This window comes from Plectropomus leopardus, chromosome 23, assembly GCF_026936395.1.
Source record: "Plectropomus leopardus strain MGB_pleo_1.0 chromosome 23, ASM2693639v1, whole genome shotgun sequence".
Taxonomy (NCBI): domain Eukaryota; kingdom Metazoa; phylum Chordata; class Actinopteri; order Perciformes; family Serranidae; genus Plectropomus; species Plectropomus leopardus.
Genome location: NC_142198.1, coordinates 21,701,994 through 21,717,397, shown reverse-complemented (window position 1 = coordinate 21,717,397; position 15,404 = coordinate 21,701,994). Strand labels below are relative to the sequence as shown.

At 37.1% G+C, this 15,404-nt stretch overlaps 1 protein-coding gene and 1 long non-coding RNA gene across 2 annotated transcripts in view; one reads left to right on the top strand and one right to left on the bottom strand.

Annotated features, from left to right (window-relative positions):
• Positions 1-15,404, top strand: part of LOC148185736 (uncharacterized) — a 30,461-nt gene that overhangs the window by 12,834 nt on the left and 2,223 nt on the right. The window contains exons 2-3 of the long non-coding RNA XR_015775605.1: positions 4,300-4,366; positions 10,546-10,608. This is a non-coding gene — a long non-coding RNA (uncharacterized LOC148185736). The remainder of the gene's footprint in view (positions 1-4,299; positions 4,367-10,545; positions 10,609-15,404) is intronic.
• The window catches only part of LOC121966559 (dachshund homolog 2-like), a 120,732-nt gene continuing 110,221 nt past the window's right edge, over positions 4,894-15,404 (bottom strand). Inside the window, exons 11-12 of the mRNA XM_088073089.1 lie at positions 15,074-15,139; positions 4,894-7,604 (exon numbers count right to left, since the gene is read on the bottom strand). Coding sequence (XP_087929215.1) covers positions 7,567-7,604; positions 15,074-15,139 — 104 coding nt within the window. The 3' untranslated portion in view covers positions 4,894-7,566. The remainder of the gene's footprint in view (positions 7,605-15,073; positions 15,140-15,404) is intronic.

Genomic DNA, 15,404 nt, shown 5'->3' with positions numbered 1-15,404 from the left:
AAATCTTTATATGTGTAAGCAGATAAGATGCTGATAAAAGAGATAATTTCATATAAAACAGGAAAAAGTGAAAAAATATATCAAAGTGCTTAAAATAGTCACATGGTAGAACTAAAACATATATAAATACTATACTATAATAATAGAAAATAATAATACTATAAACTGTAATGACAATAATTTAACGTTTGTTTCCAGCATCTTTAATCTCCAGGTCTTTACTTTTCCTGTCTCATAATGAAAACACACAGGTTTATTGTGTGTGTTTGTATCATGTATGCACACACGCACACACACACACACACACACACACACACACACACACACACACACACCGGCAGGTTGGACCCCAGGGCTCAGTTTTGGAGGAAACTCCCTTTCTAATTTTCCTCATAAAGACTCTAATGAAGACTAATGACGGAGCGAGGTGTGTGTGTGTGTGTGTGTGTGTGTGTGTGTGTGTGTGTGTGTGTGTGTGTGTGTGTGTGTGAGATTTAACAGCCTGGCTGGTCTGTCTGGGAATGTCTCTGTTCTCCTCTCGCTCCTTCCTCCTTCCATCCCTCCATCATTTCATTCATTTAACCATTTTTTCCATCCCACCTTTTTTATGTTCACTCTTTTATTTTCCTTCAGTCCTTTCATGTTTATTATTTTCCTGTTTTCATCCTCCTCACATTCTCTCTATCTTTGCTCCTTCGTTCCTCTTGCTGTTTTTAAATCACCTTTCTGCTGTTTTATCCCTCCGTCATCATTTTCTTTCTCCTTCTCTCTCTATTCCACTTTCTGTTTTTACATCCTTCTAGATGTATTCATTTTTTATTCATATTTTCCTTTTTTTCTGCTTCCTCACTAAGCCCCCCCTCCTTTACACCTTAATAATACTGATTAAGGCTGATAATGTAATTTTTAATGAATATAATAGCAGTTGCACATTGCAGGCACTTTCCTAAATTGATCATAAGCAATTTTACTGATCAATTAACAGTTTAAAACCAGAACAAATTGGCACGATTTCTTTCAAAAACATTGAAAAAGAAGGCGATGAGCAACAAAAGATAAATTGACTCAAAAAGTTATCAGGAAATTAGTACAAAAAACTCACAAGAAAAATTGAAAAAAAAAAACTAAAAATAAAATTTAAAAAAAATAATAAAAAAGAAATAATTTTAAAAAATTAAGAAATTGACTGCCTAAAATGCATAAAAAATTATAATAATTTTGTAACATAATTTTAAATATGTAATTATGAAAGTTATAAATACAGTTTTTCCCCTTGTTTTTTTTTCCAATATGGTTTTTCCCTAGGTTTTATGAAATAATTTTCTAAATCTACTAATTTATGCAACTTATGGAACATTTCTTACTCTTATTGCTCTTTTCCCTATGGTTTAAAAAAAAGGCTTAAATACTTGTGAAAAAAATGTTTGGAAGCAGCACAAGAAAACTGCTATTTCTCCAGATTTTAAAGAGTTAAAGACAACTTTCTTTTTTTAAATACCAAAAAATGGCCAAAATTATATTAAAAACATTCTCTTTAAACATTTTCAAAAACAATTTAAGGAAAAAAAAACATTTTTGAAGGATGAAAGAGTAGACAGAATTTGTTGAAAAAATCAGTAAATATACAGTAAAATACATAAAACATACAGCCATAGAGCCAGTCAAGTTATTTTAAATGAGTTCTCATCCTTGTCTGAATTCAGTATATTTTGAAATAAAAAACATTTAAAAGGGTTATTATATAATGTTTATTATGTAATAAAAATAATTTTATAATAATTTTAAATAATTGTAATTATTATATTTTTTTTTATATAATGGGAAAAAATTGATAAGGAGGACAAATGGTCATTTCAGAGAATGTATGGTCGTGGAAATTTGCCTTAAAGTCATAAAAATGTATTGGTAAAAGTGTGTATGATCTATCTTTTTTGAAACTGAGGACATTTTGGGCATTTATTAATTTATTTATTAAAGAAGACATTTGTAAAGTTTTTTTGTAAGTTATTTTGCGAAAAAGTAAAAGTAAGGACATTTTGAAAGCGTAACTTTATGGTAAAAATGTGACCACTGTTAGGATAATATAGCAACAACAAGCTGTTTTGCCTTTTTTTTTAGTTTTTGTGTCCCCGTCAGACGGGACGTGATGCACTTAGTGTTTGTTTGGATGAATCAGAAGAAAAAGAAGTGAGTCGTGAGACGGAGCGGTGGATGTTTTCAGGCGGATTTCTTCTTTAAAAATCAATAACAAACCTCTTTATGGAGGGTCACTGTTTGTCCCAGACATGTTTCTCACTTTTTATCTTTTCATTACCCATCATCCTCTGCCGCCTCTCTCTATCTTTAAGCGCACATCATTTCATCATGTTACACCTCTTTCTCCCCCCTCTCTCTGTCCCTCACTCCTTCCCTCTCTCTCTGTCTCTCCCTTCATTTCCTCCCACGTCTCCTCTCGGATCCTTCAATCTCCGTCCCCCCCTCCTGCGCTGTCACCTTTTCATCCCTCCTTGTTGCCTCCTTCGCTTTCTATCCATCCTTCTTCATCTCTGGCTATTTCCCCCCCCTCCGTCCATCGCTCTGTGTTTCTGCCTCCATTAGGGGGAAATGGAAAAAGTGACATCAGCTATTTGGTAAACGGAGAGAGATGGAGGGAGAGAGAGAGGGAGAGGAGATGAAACAGAGGAGAGAAAAATGGAAAGCAAAGATCAAAAGAGTGACATTAGGAGTGATAGTGAGGGAGAGAAAGAGGGAGAGAAAGAGGGAGAGCGACGGAGGTGAGGGAGGATTAAAGACAGACGAGGGAGAGAGAGGTAGAGATCCATTAGAGAGAGAGAGAGTGAGAGGCTTCACCTCATTAACCCCGTAATGCAGAGTAAATATACAGTCTAAATGGAACATAGACCACGGCTGTGTGTGTGTGTGTGTGTGTGTGTGTGTGTGTGTGTGTGTGTGTGTGTGTGTGTGTGTGTGTGTGTGCCCATGAAGTACATTACCAGAATACCAGAGTGCCTATCTGTATTTGTACTGTGTGTGTGTGTGTGTGTGTGTGTGTGTGTGTGTGTGTGTGTGTGTGTGTGTGTGTGTGTGTGTGTGTGTGTGTGTGTGTGTGTGTGTGTGTGTGTGTGTCTACATCCCTAAAAGAGAATTATGTAGTATCAGCTGATTTGTTTTTTTTTTTTTTTTTTTTTTTACACAGGGTTTGAAGTCATCTTTCGTACTCAGGGTCGATTTTTCAAGACCCACAGAATATTTTGTACGATGTCTCTGAAAACACAGAATAGCTCAAATGAAAGAAGAAACTCTCTTTTTCGTCATGGAAAAAAATGTTTGTTTGCACTTGTTTCAATTCTTGATTTTTCTGAAGTTAAATAGAGGATAGTTTCATCAAAAATGCATTTTTGTGAAAGGGAGTCTGTCAAGCAAAACAGTGATTTGCATGTTGTAATTTTGCCTTCAGCGACATAAAAAGCATCTGAAAATTGTATTACAAATGTTATTTTATTGTAAAATAAATATGCAAAGTACAGCACAATGCAACAAATCATGGCCCCAGTTCAGAGAGAGAAAATCCAAAAAATAGAACCGGAGTCCCATTACATTATTCCTACCTGCAGTATTCGGGCGACCGGGCCTGCTTTGAACACTCGAAGTTTCTCAAAGTAAACGCTTCGGACCCGCGGGACAATCAGTCAAGAGCATGGGGGAGCCCGAGATCCATGAGAGTTTGGGTATTTTTTGGGGGGGACATTTTATGCCGATATTGAATTGATGTAGCTTTGTTGCTGTAGTTTCGAATCACCTCCGTACAGATCGCTCTGCGCTCTGATCTCGGCTACTCCACTTCATGCTTTGATCTACCGTCTTTTGTACTACAACTACGAATCTCAGCAGCCCCAAATTTACTCACAGGAAGCGTGAGAGCGCCCCCTTGTGCCAGCTGCCTAAAACACACTTAGACGTATATATACATCAATCGCACTTAATTTTTAAAACATTTTTTTAAGATTATTTTTTTGGCTTTTTTGCCTTTATTGATAATAAGACAGCGATAGAATGAAAGGGGGAGAGAAAGGGGATGACGTACAGCAAAGGGCCGAGGCCGGAATCGAACCCACATAGCCTCTGTATATGGGGCACCTGCTCCACCACCTGAGCCACCAGGCGCCCCCGATACCAAATATTTGAAACTAATACGCATTTACAATAACAATGAAAATCTTTCTTTCATGGTGCAGCCGCGAATTTTGTGCAAATTTTTGACAATTTCAGGCCTCATACTTTTGCCATCTTGTCCTACAGGATTTATCCGATCGACTTGAATTGATGTGTCCATTCTCAACCCCTTGGTGATGAAACGTTATCACAGGTCAGTGCGAAACCTTTACGGTTTTCCATTATGTGGCGTACAATTTCGATGTCTCACCCTACAACAGGAAATTGTTGTAACTTTGCACACAGTCCGATCTGGCTGAATCTTCATAGGCTTGATGAGGGTCCCGCCCTGAACACATCTGTATAACAGTATTCACTAGTCATAATAGTGCCACCTACTGGCAACAGGAAGTAAGCCTTGTGGGACCATTATCATTGGATTTACATGATATTTACAGGGTTTGGTCTATAAATGATGTAAGCCAAGATGACTTGGAAATTTTGGTGTGTGTGTGTGTGTGTGTGTGTGTGTGTGTGTGTGTGTGTGTGTGTGTGTAAAACACCACAAAACAGCAGTCATTATAATACTGTATATTTGCAGTCAGCTCAAACCCAGAGAACAGTAACAGACTGAGAGATCATCAGGAGAAAAAAATGAATAAATAAGACAAGAAAAAACGCTCAATGTTTGTTTCTATCCACACGGAATATCCCTTTAACCAACCCTTCCCACCCCTCCATCCCTCCTGTACACATTTCAAATAGTAATCAACAAATAAACAAACAAATAGAATATGCAGTGGAATAAACAAAACTGCAACACAACAGTCTGCACTCTTAGTAGGTCAGAAAATCAGGGGAATAAAAAGTTTCGTGTGTTTGTTTTAGCTGAGGAGCGCTTGATTTCAGCATCTGAAGTATTCTTTGTAACTTCAAAGGGGGGCGATCAAAGATAAGTCCTTGAATAAAACCTAAAACGTATTTATTTTAAATGGGTAGTCACGAAAACCTTTGCATCAGGGCAGTTTTATATGGTTCCCAGTCATGAAATTCCTGAAAAATGCATTAGGTAAGAACAACTTTTTATATTTAGGCCTGAAAATGGTTTTGAATTGACAGGATGATTTGGAAAAGTTTTGAGTATTCATTATTGTTTACAGTATCCTCATAAAAACCCCCAAATCTGTGTGAATGTATGTAATACATTTTTTTTCCTAGTATTACCAGTGTAAAATCTGATATTAACAAGCGAGTAAAGAGATCAAGTGCTAGCAATTTTTCTGGGAAATGTGTGTTTAATAATGTATGTCATACAAGGTACTTGAGGTGCTTGAAGTACTTAAATGTGGTGCTCAGAGATTTAAGTGCCAGAATATCTTGAAAATCAGACAATATTTAACTTGCTTCTTGAAAAAAAAAGAATAAAATTGTTAGAACTAAGATATTGTTTTACAATTAGAAAATTGTTTAAAAAAGCAAGCAAGCAACAAAAACAAATCTAAAAAATCCAGCATTTTTTAAACTTGCTCCTTGAAAAAGAAAAAGAAATAAAATTGAGAAAACCTGAAGATAAATTATTTTAAAATTAGAAAATTGTTTTAATAAAGCAAGCAAAAAATCTTAAAAATCCAATATGTTTTAACTTACTCCTTAAAAAAAGAGAGAATGTGAAGATAAATTATGTTACAATCAGAAAATTGTTATCAAAAAAAGCAAAAAAATCTTAAAAATTCAATATTTTTTAACTTGCTCCTTGAAAAAAATAAAATTGAAAGAGCCTGAAGATAAATTATTTTACTATTTGAAAATTGTTTTGTTTTTTTTTAAAAGCAAGCATGCAAAAAATAAAGATAAATAATAGGTTAATTTTTTGGCCCTAGTAGCATGTTTTTGATCCCATTTATACATTTGCACAATTCTCTTGTAACAGTTGGTTGTGGTGAAAACGGTTTCAACCTTGAAAATAAAATGAAAAAGTTCTGAAAAGTCCTTGAATTTGACTCTTCTTTGTTTACATCAACCCTGTGAGACTAATGTATCACTACATGGGCCTCCCCATTGAAACTATACTGAATTAAAATTTTGAAAATGGGGAAAACTGTTATGGAAAAGTTATGGAAAACTTTTTACCAATGAATTTAAAAAAAAACACACCAATCAAGCGCTCCACATCTTTAATTTGACAAACACCAAAAACGTGACTACTACTTCCTGGTCACAGGGAACGGGGGGGGGGTCAAAAGGTGAAAAGTCGAGGAAGAGAACTCAACGTACCATTTTTTTTTTTTTAAAGGATATAATATTGTGTCTAAAAATCACTCCATTGTAATAAAAAAGGGGTTGTTTTTTTGTAACTTTTGCATCATTTGAGAAACTGATTTCACAGGTTATTAAGGGTGATAGAAAAAACTTCATACATTGAAAAGCTGCATCCAACATTTTCAGAGTAATGCCTCCTTAACAGAGACAGAGAAAAGGAGAGAATAAAGGAGAAAAAAGAGATTTAGAAGAAGCGAGGGTATAAGAGGAAGAGGATTTATAGAAAAAGAAAGAGGGGGAAGAGAGTCGGATGTTTAGGAGTGTACGGAGGATAAAATAAGCCAAATGACAACATAAGAAAAGTTTTCCCATGCATTCTTTTCAGTCCCTGTACGGAAAACAAAAATGAATGAAACACGAGACAGAAATAGCCTCCCAAGTTGTTTTCCTCCTTTTTTTTTTTAATCCTTTCCCAATATTTTTATACACTTCTTTTTTTCTAATCCCCTCATCCTCCTCCAGTCCTGAGCACCTCCGATTAGCTGATTACCGTCCAATCAGAGCGATCGACAGCCAGCCGATGAGCTTGACTGAAGTTGCGTCCAATCCAGAGGGAGTTTGAGTCTTTTTTTTTAGTCTTTTTATAAGCCCATTGTTGTCTTGTCGGCGCCAATCAGAATTTTCATAAATCATAAATGATCCGCAGTGTTATTTCCCCCTCGTGACGTCAATTCGTGAGAAGTTGTTGTTTGGTCCGTTTGCTTCGTGGTTTTCCTCGGGAAGGATTTTCAGTTTTACGAAACAAACGAGGGATCAGAGAAGTCCTGGTGCAGGGAGAGAAAAAGAGGAATGAATGGAGTGAAGTTTGTCTAAAAAGAAGAAAGAGAAGAAGGAAGTAGAGAGAGAGAGAGAGAGAAGACGGCCCCAGTGAGTCCAAATCAGGGCGTGCGTCCTCTGTAGTAGTCTTATTGTTTCATAGCAACATCAAAAAGTTTGCGTGTAGCAAAGATTAAATTCCCGCCGGGGGAGGTCGTTGCCACGATGAATCCAGGCCGCCGTGGACGCCGCGGTTGCTGAAACGGGCTGGTGGCGTTTTTCTGTGCAGGAGGGGAGACGAGGGAAAGGGCGGGGTTTCTAGAGGCGGAGTCCTTCTTCCTAGAACATCATGGGGGTCTTCAGAAACGACCGGGAGTCTGGGTAAAAAATAACAAAACACAAAAACGAATTCGTTATGGAACAAAGTAACAATAAAAGTTAGATAGAAAAAAAGGACGTTTTTGAGTGATCGTAGATAACAATGATTCCCTGTATTGATTAATCTGCATATTATTTTCTTAAGTAACCTTCTGCATTAAATGTAAAAAAAAAAAAAAAAGTCACTGAAAATTAATTAAAAAATCTTGTCAAAGCCTACATGTCAGAAATTGGTGGAAATAAAATGTCAATCACAATTTTCTAAAGTCTAAATGTTTTAAGTTGTCAAAAAATTTTACAGTCTAAACATCAAAACTTTAAAAAATAATTTAAAAATTCTAATCACAATCTTCCAAAATCTAAATCTCAAAAATTTTCTAAATGTAAAAAAAAAAAAGGCTATCACAATTAAGACATTTCTATGATTTTAGGATGTTTCTCAGATTTTAGGACATTAGAAAGATTTTAGAGCATTTCTTGGATTTTAGGACATTTTAAGGATTTTAGAGCGTTTCTAGGAGACTTTAAGATGTTCCTAGGGTTTTCTGACATTTCTAGGATTTTTGGGTGTTTGAAAGATTTTAGAACGTTTCTAGGATTTTTGGATATTGGGGTCTTAGCTAAGACCACTGTCGGGGTGCAGGGTCAGTGGCACTTCTTGTTAATAAGCTTTATTTTTATGCTCTTTTATGCACTCTGGCACTTTATGTATACTAAAAGTACAAAATTAATTTGCAGTGTGAATTCCTTGCATTTGATTGTGAATTAGAAAATGTTCGGGAGGCCACCTGGCACCCTATTTGGCCCGCGGGCATTAAGCGGGCAAAAACATTCACTGATAAACTGTTAAACGCTGACATCCTCAGTATATTAAGTACCTGTAAGTATAGTGTTGTGACTACAGCTCTTCCTGTCACTTTCTTTCACCGCTGTGTGACGCCGCCATGAAAGTAGAAGCCTTAAACTAACAAGTTTGCACCATCCCCACCGCAAAAAAATCCCAAATCACCAAATCTCTTGTCGCTGCCAGCCTGCAAACTCAGCTGCAGCTTTTTTCATTGCAGATCCAATAAGCATTATTTGTAGAGGAACTTCATACTTTGATCCTAATTATTAAAGCAGGACGTGGTTTTTTAGCTGAATTTGTTGCATCTTGTTCTCCCTTTATGCAGCATCCGTTTACGATAGAAATCTCATATCTCCAATTTTGCCACGGTCGGCTCTCCTTCCCTCTCGCTCTCCTTCTTTCTCTCTCCCATTTCACCTCCGTCGTTCTCCTTCCGCTCCCTGTAGTGCTGTTGCTGCACCCACCCACACAGGAGCACGTGCACACACACACACACACACACACACACACACACACACACACACACACACACACACACACACACACATGCATAACACAGAACCAGAAACACACTCGCATGCACACCTTCCTCTCCCTGCGGTGTCATTGTTTTCTGCGAACGTTGCAAAGTGTTTACATTTCTGCATAACAGCAACCATAAACCTGCCCTCCCTCCTCTTTCTCCTCTTTCCATCCTCTCTTTCTCTTGCCCTCTACTACTTTTTTTTAAACTCGTCTTCCTCTGCTTTTTGTCATCTTCTTACCCTTTAGTTTTGTCCTCTATTCATCATTCTTTGTGGTTTTTTTTAGATATGAAACAGGTTCTCCGTGTTGGATTAAAAAAAAAACTTTCTTAAATTTTCTCTTTCATCTTGCGCTCGCCCCTCGTTTCCTCCTTCATATTCCCTGCCTTCCCTCCTTTTCATCCCTCTCATCTCCTGCCCTTCCCTATTTTTATCACTCCACGATCCACTCAGACCCCCTCCTCTCCTCCTCTTTCATCCCTCTATTCTACATGCATCCCCTCCTCCTCCTCCTCCTCCTCCTCCTCCTCACCTCCCCTCTGCTCCCTCCTGTCCTCTATCTGTTACTCTCATATTATTTTTATCCCGACCCATTCTTCTCTCTGTCCTCTCCTGTCCTTTCTTTCTCTCCTTTAGGCAGCAGGTTTGGCCCGCTGCTCAAAAAACTGTCCTGCAACTTTAGAAAAAAAAAAAGTCACAGCTTTGATCCCCCCAAACGCTGTCCTTAAAACGTAAATCTGTAACTTCACTGTTTCATATCAGGGTGGTCCAGTGTTGTTTAGATTTATGTATTTTATGTTGCTGTAATAACTCTAGTTTGCTACCTTTGTGACCGACAATTACAGCTGAAACTAATGTTACTTTAATTAAGGAAAAGAAGTTTTTTTTCTTTTTGGGTAACGACGTGGTCAAAAAAATGCCAGAAATTTGATAAATAAAAATTAGGAAAGCCCACCACATCCCATAGACTTAGTAAGTATATTTAAATAATTTTCAATTCATAAAATATAAAACCTCCAATATTCACACCCAAGACCAGAGAATATTTGGCATTTTTGCTTTAAAAAAATGACTTAAATATTAAATAAAGAAAAAATGTTGCAAATAAACATTGTTGATTGATTAGTTGATTAATCGACTCATTTTTTTAAGGTCAGTTTCATCTTAAAAATGTACTAAATCAATCTTTCAGAACTCTTAAAGCTGCTTAGTTATTGGAGGCAGGATTTTTATGATTTTTTTATTTTATTATTTTATTGCATGGCAAAAGCTAAAAATATAACAATAATTTACCAAATGCCTTTTGCATTAACATCGCCAAAGAGTCATGTTTTATTTTACAATTAATATTTGAAAGGTAAAATAAAAAAAGATGAAATAATAAATGATAATGAATAAAATTCTCTCTAACTTGAAGTAATTGATTTCTTCTATCTACTCTTTAGTTTATATTGATATCGTATTGATTTTTTTAATGTTACATGTTTTAAATTATTAACAGGATTTGAGAAAATGACAAAAAAAATCACATCAAACATTTAATATTTTCTTTTTGTTTTTTTCTTCCAGTTTTCCAAGACGTTCCCGGAGCTTTTCTCACCGCCGTCCACGTTCAGTTTAAAGTTTCCGGCTGTGAGTAACTCTTTCATTTTTTTCATTGTGCAATGCGATTTGGGATAATAATGTTTCATTAATTAGGAGTGTGAATCACCAGAGGCGCCATTTAAACGTTTTACAGTATGCTTTGCAATAACGTATATCATAATATGGTGTGAATGTATGCTCTTAAAATTTGCCTCAAAGTCATGGAAATGTATCAGTAAAAATGTATCAAACTTGCCGACTTAAAACTGATACTTTTGTTCCATGTATGATAATTATTTTATCAACACTATATTTAAAATGTATTAAGACTAAAGACTTCCTCCAGTATGTTACAATAGTTGCTCTGTATTGTACCCAAAAATCCAGTGAGATTTTTTTTTTTATCTGCTTATTTTCTCAACAAGAAAAAATGTGGCGGGAAAGCACAAACTGTATTTTTTATTTTTATTTTTTTAGATAACACTCGTATTCTTGACGCTCATCTTTCCTGTTTTCCTCTTCTTCTTTTCTTTTTTGACACTGTTTTGATCCGGCAACCCTGTTTCCCTTTTACTCTCACCTCCATCTGTCACCATAAAACACACCTATAATGTGTGTGTGTGTGTGTGTGTGTGTGTGTGTGTGTGTGTGTGTGTGTGTGTGTGTGTGTGTGTGTGTGTGTGTGTGCTGTCCTGGTTAAAAATGGTGCTGACCTGCCTTGTTAAAAGTCTATCAGCTGGGTGGAGGAAATGTCACCAGGTCTTGGAACAAGGTCACATTTTTCAACTACCTCCCGAGGAATCTGCACACTCCTCCTCCTGCGCCTCCTCCTCCCTCTCTCCTGTCCTCCTTTTCCTCCTCTTTCTCTCCCCACACATCCCCTTTTTCCTTCCTCATATACGTTGGTCTTTCTTTCCCTTTCTTTAAATTTTGCTTTTTGTTCATGTTTCCTTTTTAATCCCACTCACCCTCTTCTTCTTGTCTCCTTTTTTCTGTTTTCTCCTCGTCTTCCTCTTATTTTTCTCATACTTTTTTGTGTCTTGCTCCTCTTTATTCTTTTATCCCCCCCTCTTTTTATCACCTCTTTTCCACCACATTTCTCCCCAACATCTTTTCTCTTATTCCTCTTTTCACACAGGGTCAGCTGATTTTGTACACTAAAATCAGAGAAAAGTCCAAGTGCCTGGAAATTTCTGTAAAAGTCTTAAAATCCTAGAAACTAGGAACTTAGTTAAGTTTTTACAAATGTCTTACATCCTAGAAAATTACCCTAAAATTCCCTAAAATCCCTAAAATCCTAGAAAACACTGATACCGATTATTAATAATTCATGAGACCGATAACTGTTTATGCCGATATGCATTAACAGTAAAAATTAAAATCATTCTGTCAATATTTATAATTTGGAATATAACAAACTCCAACACAAAACTTTATTTAAATGTCTTCAGCAAATGTTTAATAAAAACTGAAACTTTCAACATCACATACAGCAATTTATCAGCATTTTTTTTATAAAGTTAAAATTTCAATAAAAATGAATAAATAGAAACAGCTTCCTGAGGTTTTACAAAGTAAAAGCTCCTCCCATGCTGACACTTCCTTTGCACTTTTTAATTAATTTTATCAGCGATCATTAAAATAAAACTATACAGATAATTAACAAAAAGCCAAATCTCAGGCCGATAATCTGTCGACCTCGTCCCTTTTCTCTCCAAACTGTCGCTTTTCTCCTCCTTTGCTTGTCCTCCTTTTTTATCTTTGCCACTCTTCTCTTTACTCCTCCGCATCTGTTTAACCTCTCCCTTTTTCTCTCCTCTACACTTCATCTTTCACACTTTTGATCTTTCTCTTTCATTCTTGTTCTTTATTCCAACATCTGTGATTCCTCTCCATCTTTTCTCTCCTCCACCTGTTCTTCCTCTTCTTTACACTTTTCTTTTCTTGCTCTCCTCACCCCTCTTTTCTCCTCACTCCCTAGTTTTCTTCTCTTCTCCACGTTCCTCTTTATGCTCTTTTTCTTTATGTGTCCTCCCCTCCTCTTTCGTCCCTTCTTGTCCACCTCCTGTCCTCCACCTGTTCTTTTATCTCTCACTTATCTACCTTTATTTCTCCTCTTTTATCTTTCTCCTACATCCTGCTCCTCCTCTCTCATCTCCTTCGCACTCTCTCTTCTTCCTCTACCTTTTCTAATATCTTTACTGGCCAATTAGTCCAGGTCGTCTAAAAAAAACAAGCCAGATAAACTGATCTTCTTTTTTTTCTCTCTCTCTCTCTCTCTCTCTCTCTCTGTCCCCTGCTCCTCGTTTTTTTTCCTCTCCCTCTCTTTCTGATTGTAATGCGATGTCTTTCTTTGTATTCAGCAGTTTTCTCCTCACTCGTTAATTAAGAGTGTGGAAGGTGAGAGAGGCAGGGGAGAGGTGTGTGTGTGTGTGTGTGTGTGTGTGTGTGTGTGTGTACGTAAACCACCGTAGGTGCAAAATGCTTTTATGGCAGGAGGGATGAGAGTGTGTTTGTCTGTGTGTGTGTGTATGTATGTGTGTGTGTGTGTGTGTGTGTGTGTGTGTGTGTGAGCAAGGCAGCAAAGGGGTCCTACTGGGCCAATCAACATTAATGAAATCAGGTGGGTCCGCGTGTGTGTGTGTGTGTGTGTGTGTGTGTGTGCGTGTGTGTGTTTGTCGGAGTGCTTGGCTTGCAGAAGAGAGGGGATCTAAAAGGGGTCTAAAGAGGAGAGAGAGCTAATTAGAGTTCCCTGTCTCACTAGAGTGTGGATCAAACACACACACACACACACACACACAAATACACACCTGCAGGTACAGAGCACACACACACACACACACACACACACACACACACACACACACACACACACACGTGTGCAGGGTGAGTGTGTGTGCGCCTGTAGATATTCATTTATACACACGCAGAGTTTCAAGTGAAGGTTTTCAATGTCAGGGAGGACTGAGCACAGCTGGTGGAAAGAGGACGACACATGCATACTAACACACACGCCTCAGTACTGTACTTGTGAGGACCCTCATTGGCATAATGCATTCCCCGAGTCCGTAACTTCAACCCATCCCAGCGTCTTAACCCTCCAACCAGCTTTTGAGCAAGTGAGGACCAGACTTTGTCTCTATCCAAAAGACAGTCAGATGAGTTCAGATAGTGTGCTGCCTTCAGACGCCTGTCACAAGTATTGAAACTGTCGAACCGATTTCTTTCAAAAATATGTGAAATCGGAGAGACATTAAGCAACTTGTTTGGAAATATTTGCAGAAATTATGGAAAACAATCCATTTTTGGAAGGTAAAGACATATTTTAAATGGTTACATTTTAAGTAAGCGGGGACATTTTTTGGAAAATGAAAACATTGTTCTGAAGACCAGAAAACGGTCATATTTTAGAAAGAGTATTTTTAAAGTGTTGACATTGTTTGGAGAATGAGAACTTTTTTTGGAAATTGAGTGACGATTATTTTTTCTGCCAGTTGGGACAGTGGCATGTCATCTATGAGTTTTTAAATTACTGTAAATTTTTTTTTTATTAAAAAATGTCTTATTATAGCACGCAATAAAAATGGTCATAAACAAGCTGTTATTTGACGTATTTATGACCCTTTTTATGGAATACTATGCTATAAATTTCTGAACGACTTTTGATTTTAACTTTTTTTAACAGAACTTTTAGCAAAATACTATGAAAAATGACAAAATTATAGTAACAGCATATTACGCAACAGCAACAGCATTTAAAGGTTTTTTATGACATACTATAGCATTACTTCCATTTGACTTTATCACATAACTGTAACTTTATTACATAACTACATTCACTGTCCAAAATGTCCAATGTTTCCATAAAGTGTCTTTACGTAGTCTACTTACAATGTCACCTTTTTTTTCTTCAATAACTCACTTTCCAACAATGTTCTCAGCTGCTAAACATGTCTCTACTTTCCAAAATATGTCCCCATTTTCTAAAAGGTCACTTTGCCAAAAATGTCTTTACTTTCCAAAACAACTCCCCATTTCACCATCAAACGTTTTTTCAATTCCTCTTGGTCCTCACAACAAACACAAATATCCTCACTTCTACACTCTGACATGAGCTCAATGAAATATTTCCACGCGCTCACATGTGCGTCTGATAAGGTGCACACATCAAAGGGAGGCCACGGTGTCTCTGTGTCTGCTTAATGTCTCCACTAATCTAGCCTGGGCCCCAACACACACTCGCACACACGTGGTAGGCATGTGTGTGTGTGTGTGTGTGTGTGTGTGTGTGTGTGTGTGTGTGTGTGTGTGTGTGTGTGTACATGCTTGTAAGTCTGCCTTTGTGTACAGTGTCACTCCTGTTTATTTGTAGCTTGTTTGTGTGTCTGTATCAGCATGACCGCATGCATGAGTGTGTATCTGACTGTGTGCCTGTTTTATTATATTTTTTATTATTAGTGTGTGTGTGTGTGTGTGTGTGTGTGTGTGTGTGTGTGTGTGTGTGTTCAGGTACCTTGTACAGCGCCGTTGTCTTGCTGGTTTCCATTAAGTTCAGGTTTATCCTCGGCTACAGCAGCGTCTGGTATGAAACACAAAGACAAGACAGAGTCTCAGTGGGTCGGCCAATAAAAAAGCAAACAGCGCCTCGTAACTGTGTGCAGGTCAAAAACAAACTGGAAAACAAAGAGGCCACAAACACACTAACATTCGTCCAGAGAATTCCATTTTTTGGATGTTATTTTGTTTCTTTCTCTTGATGTTCATTGTCAAAGCACTTCAGCCGCTTTGTTAAAAAAAACAAGAAAAAACATGTTTTGATATTAGACACAAAAAAAGAAATTGGC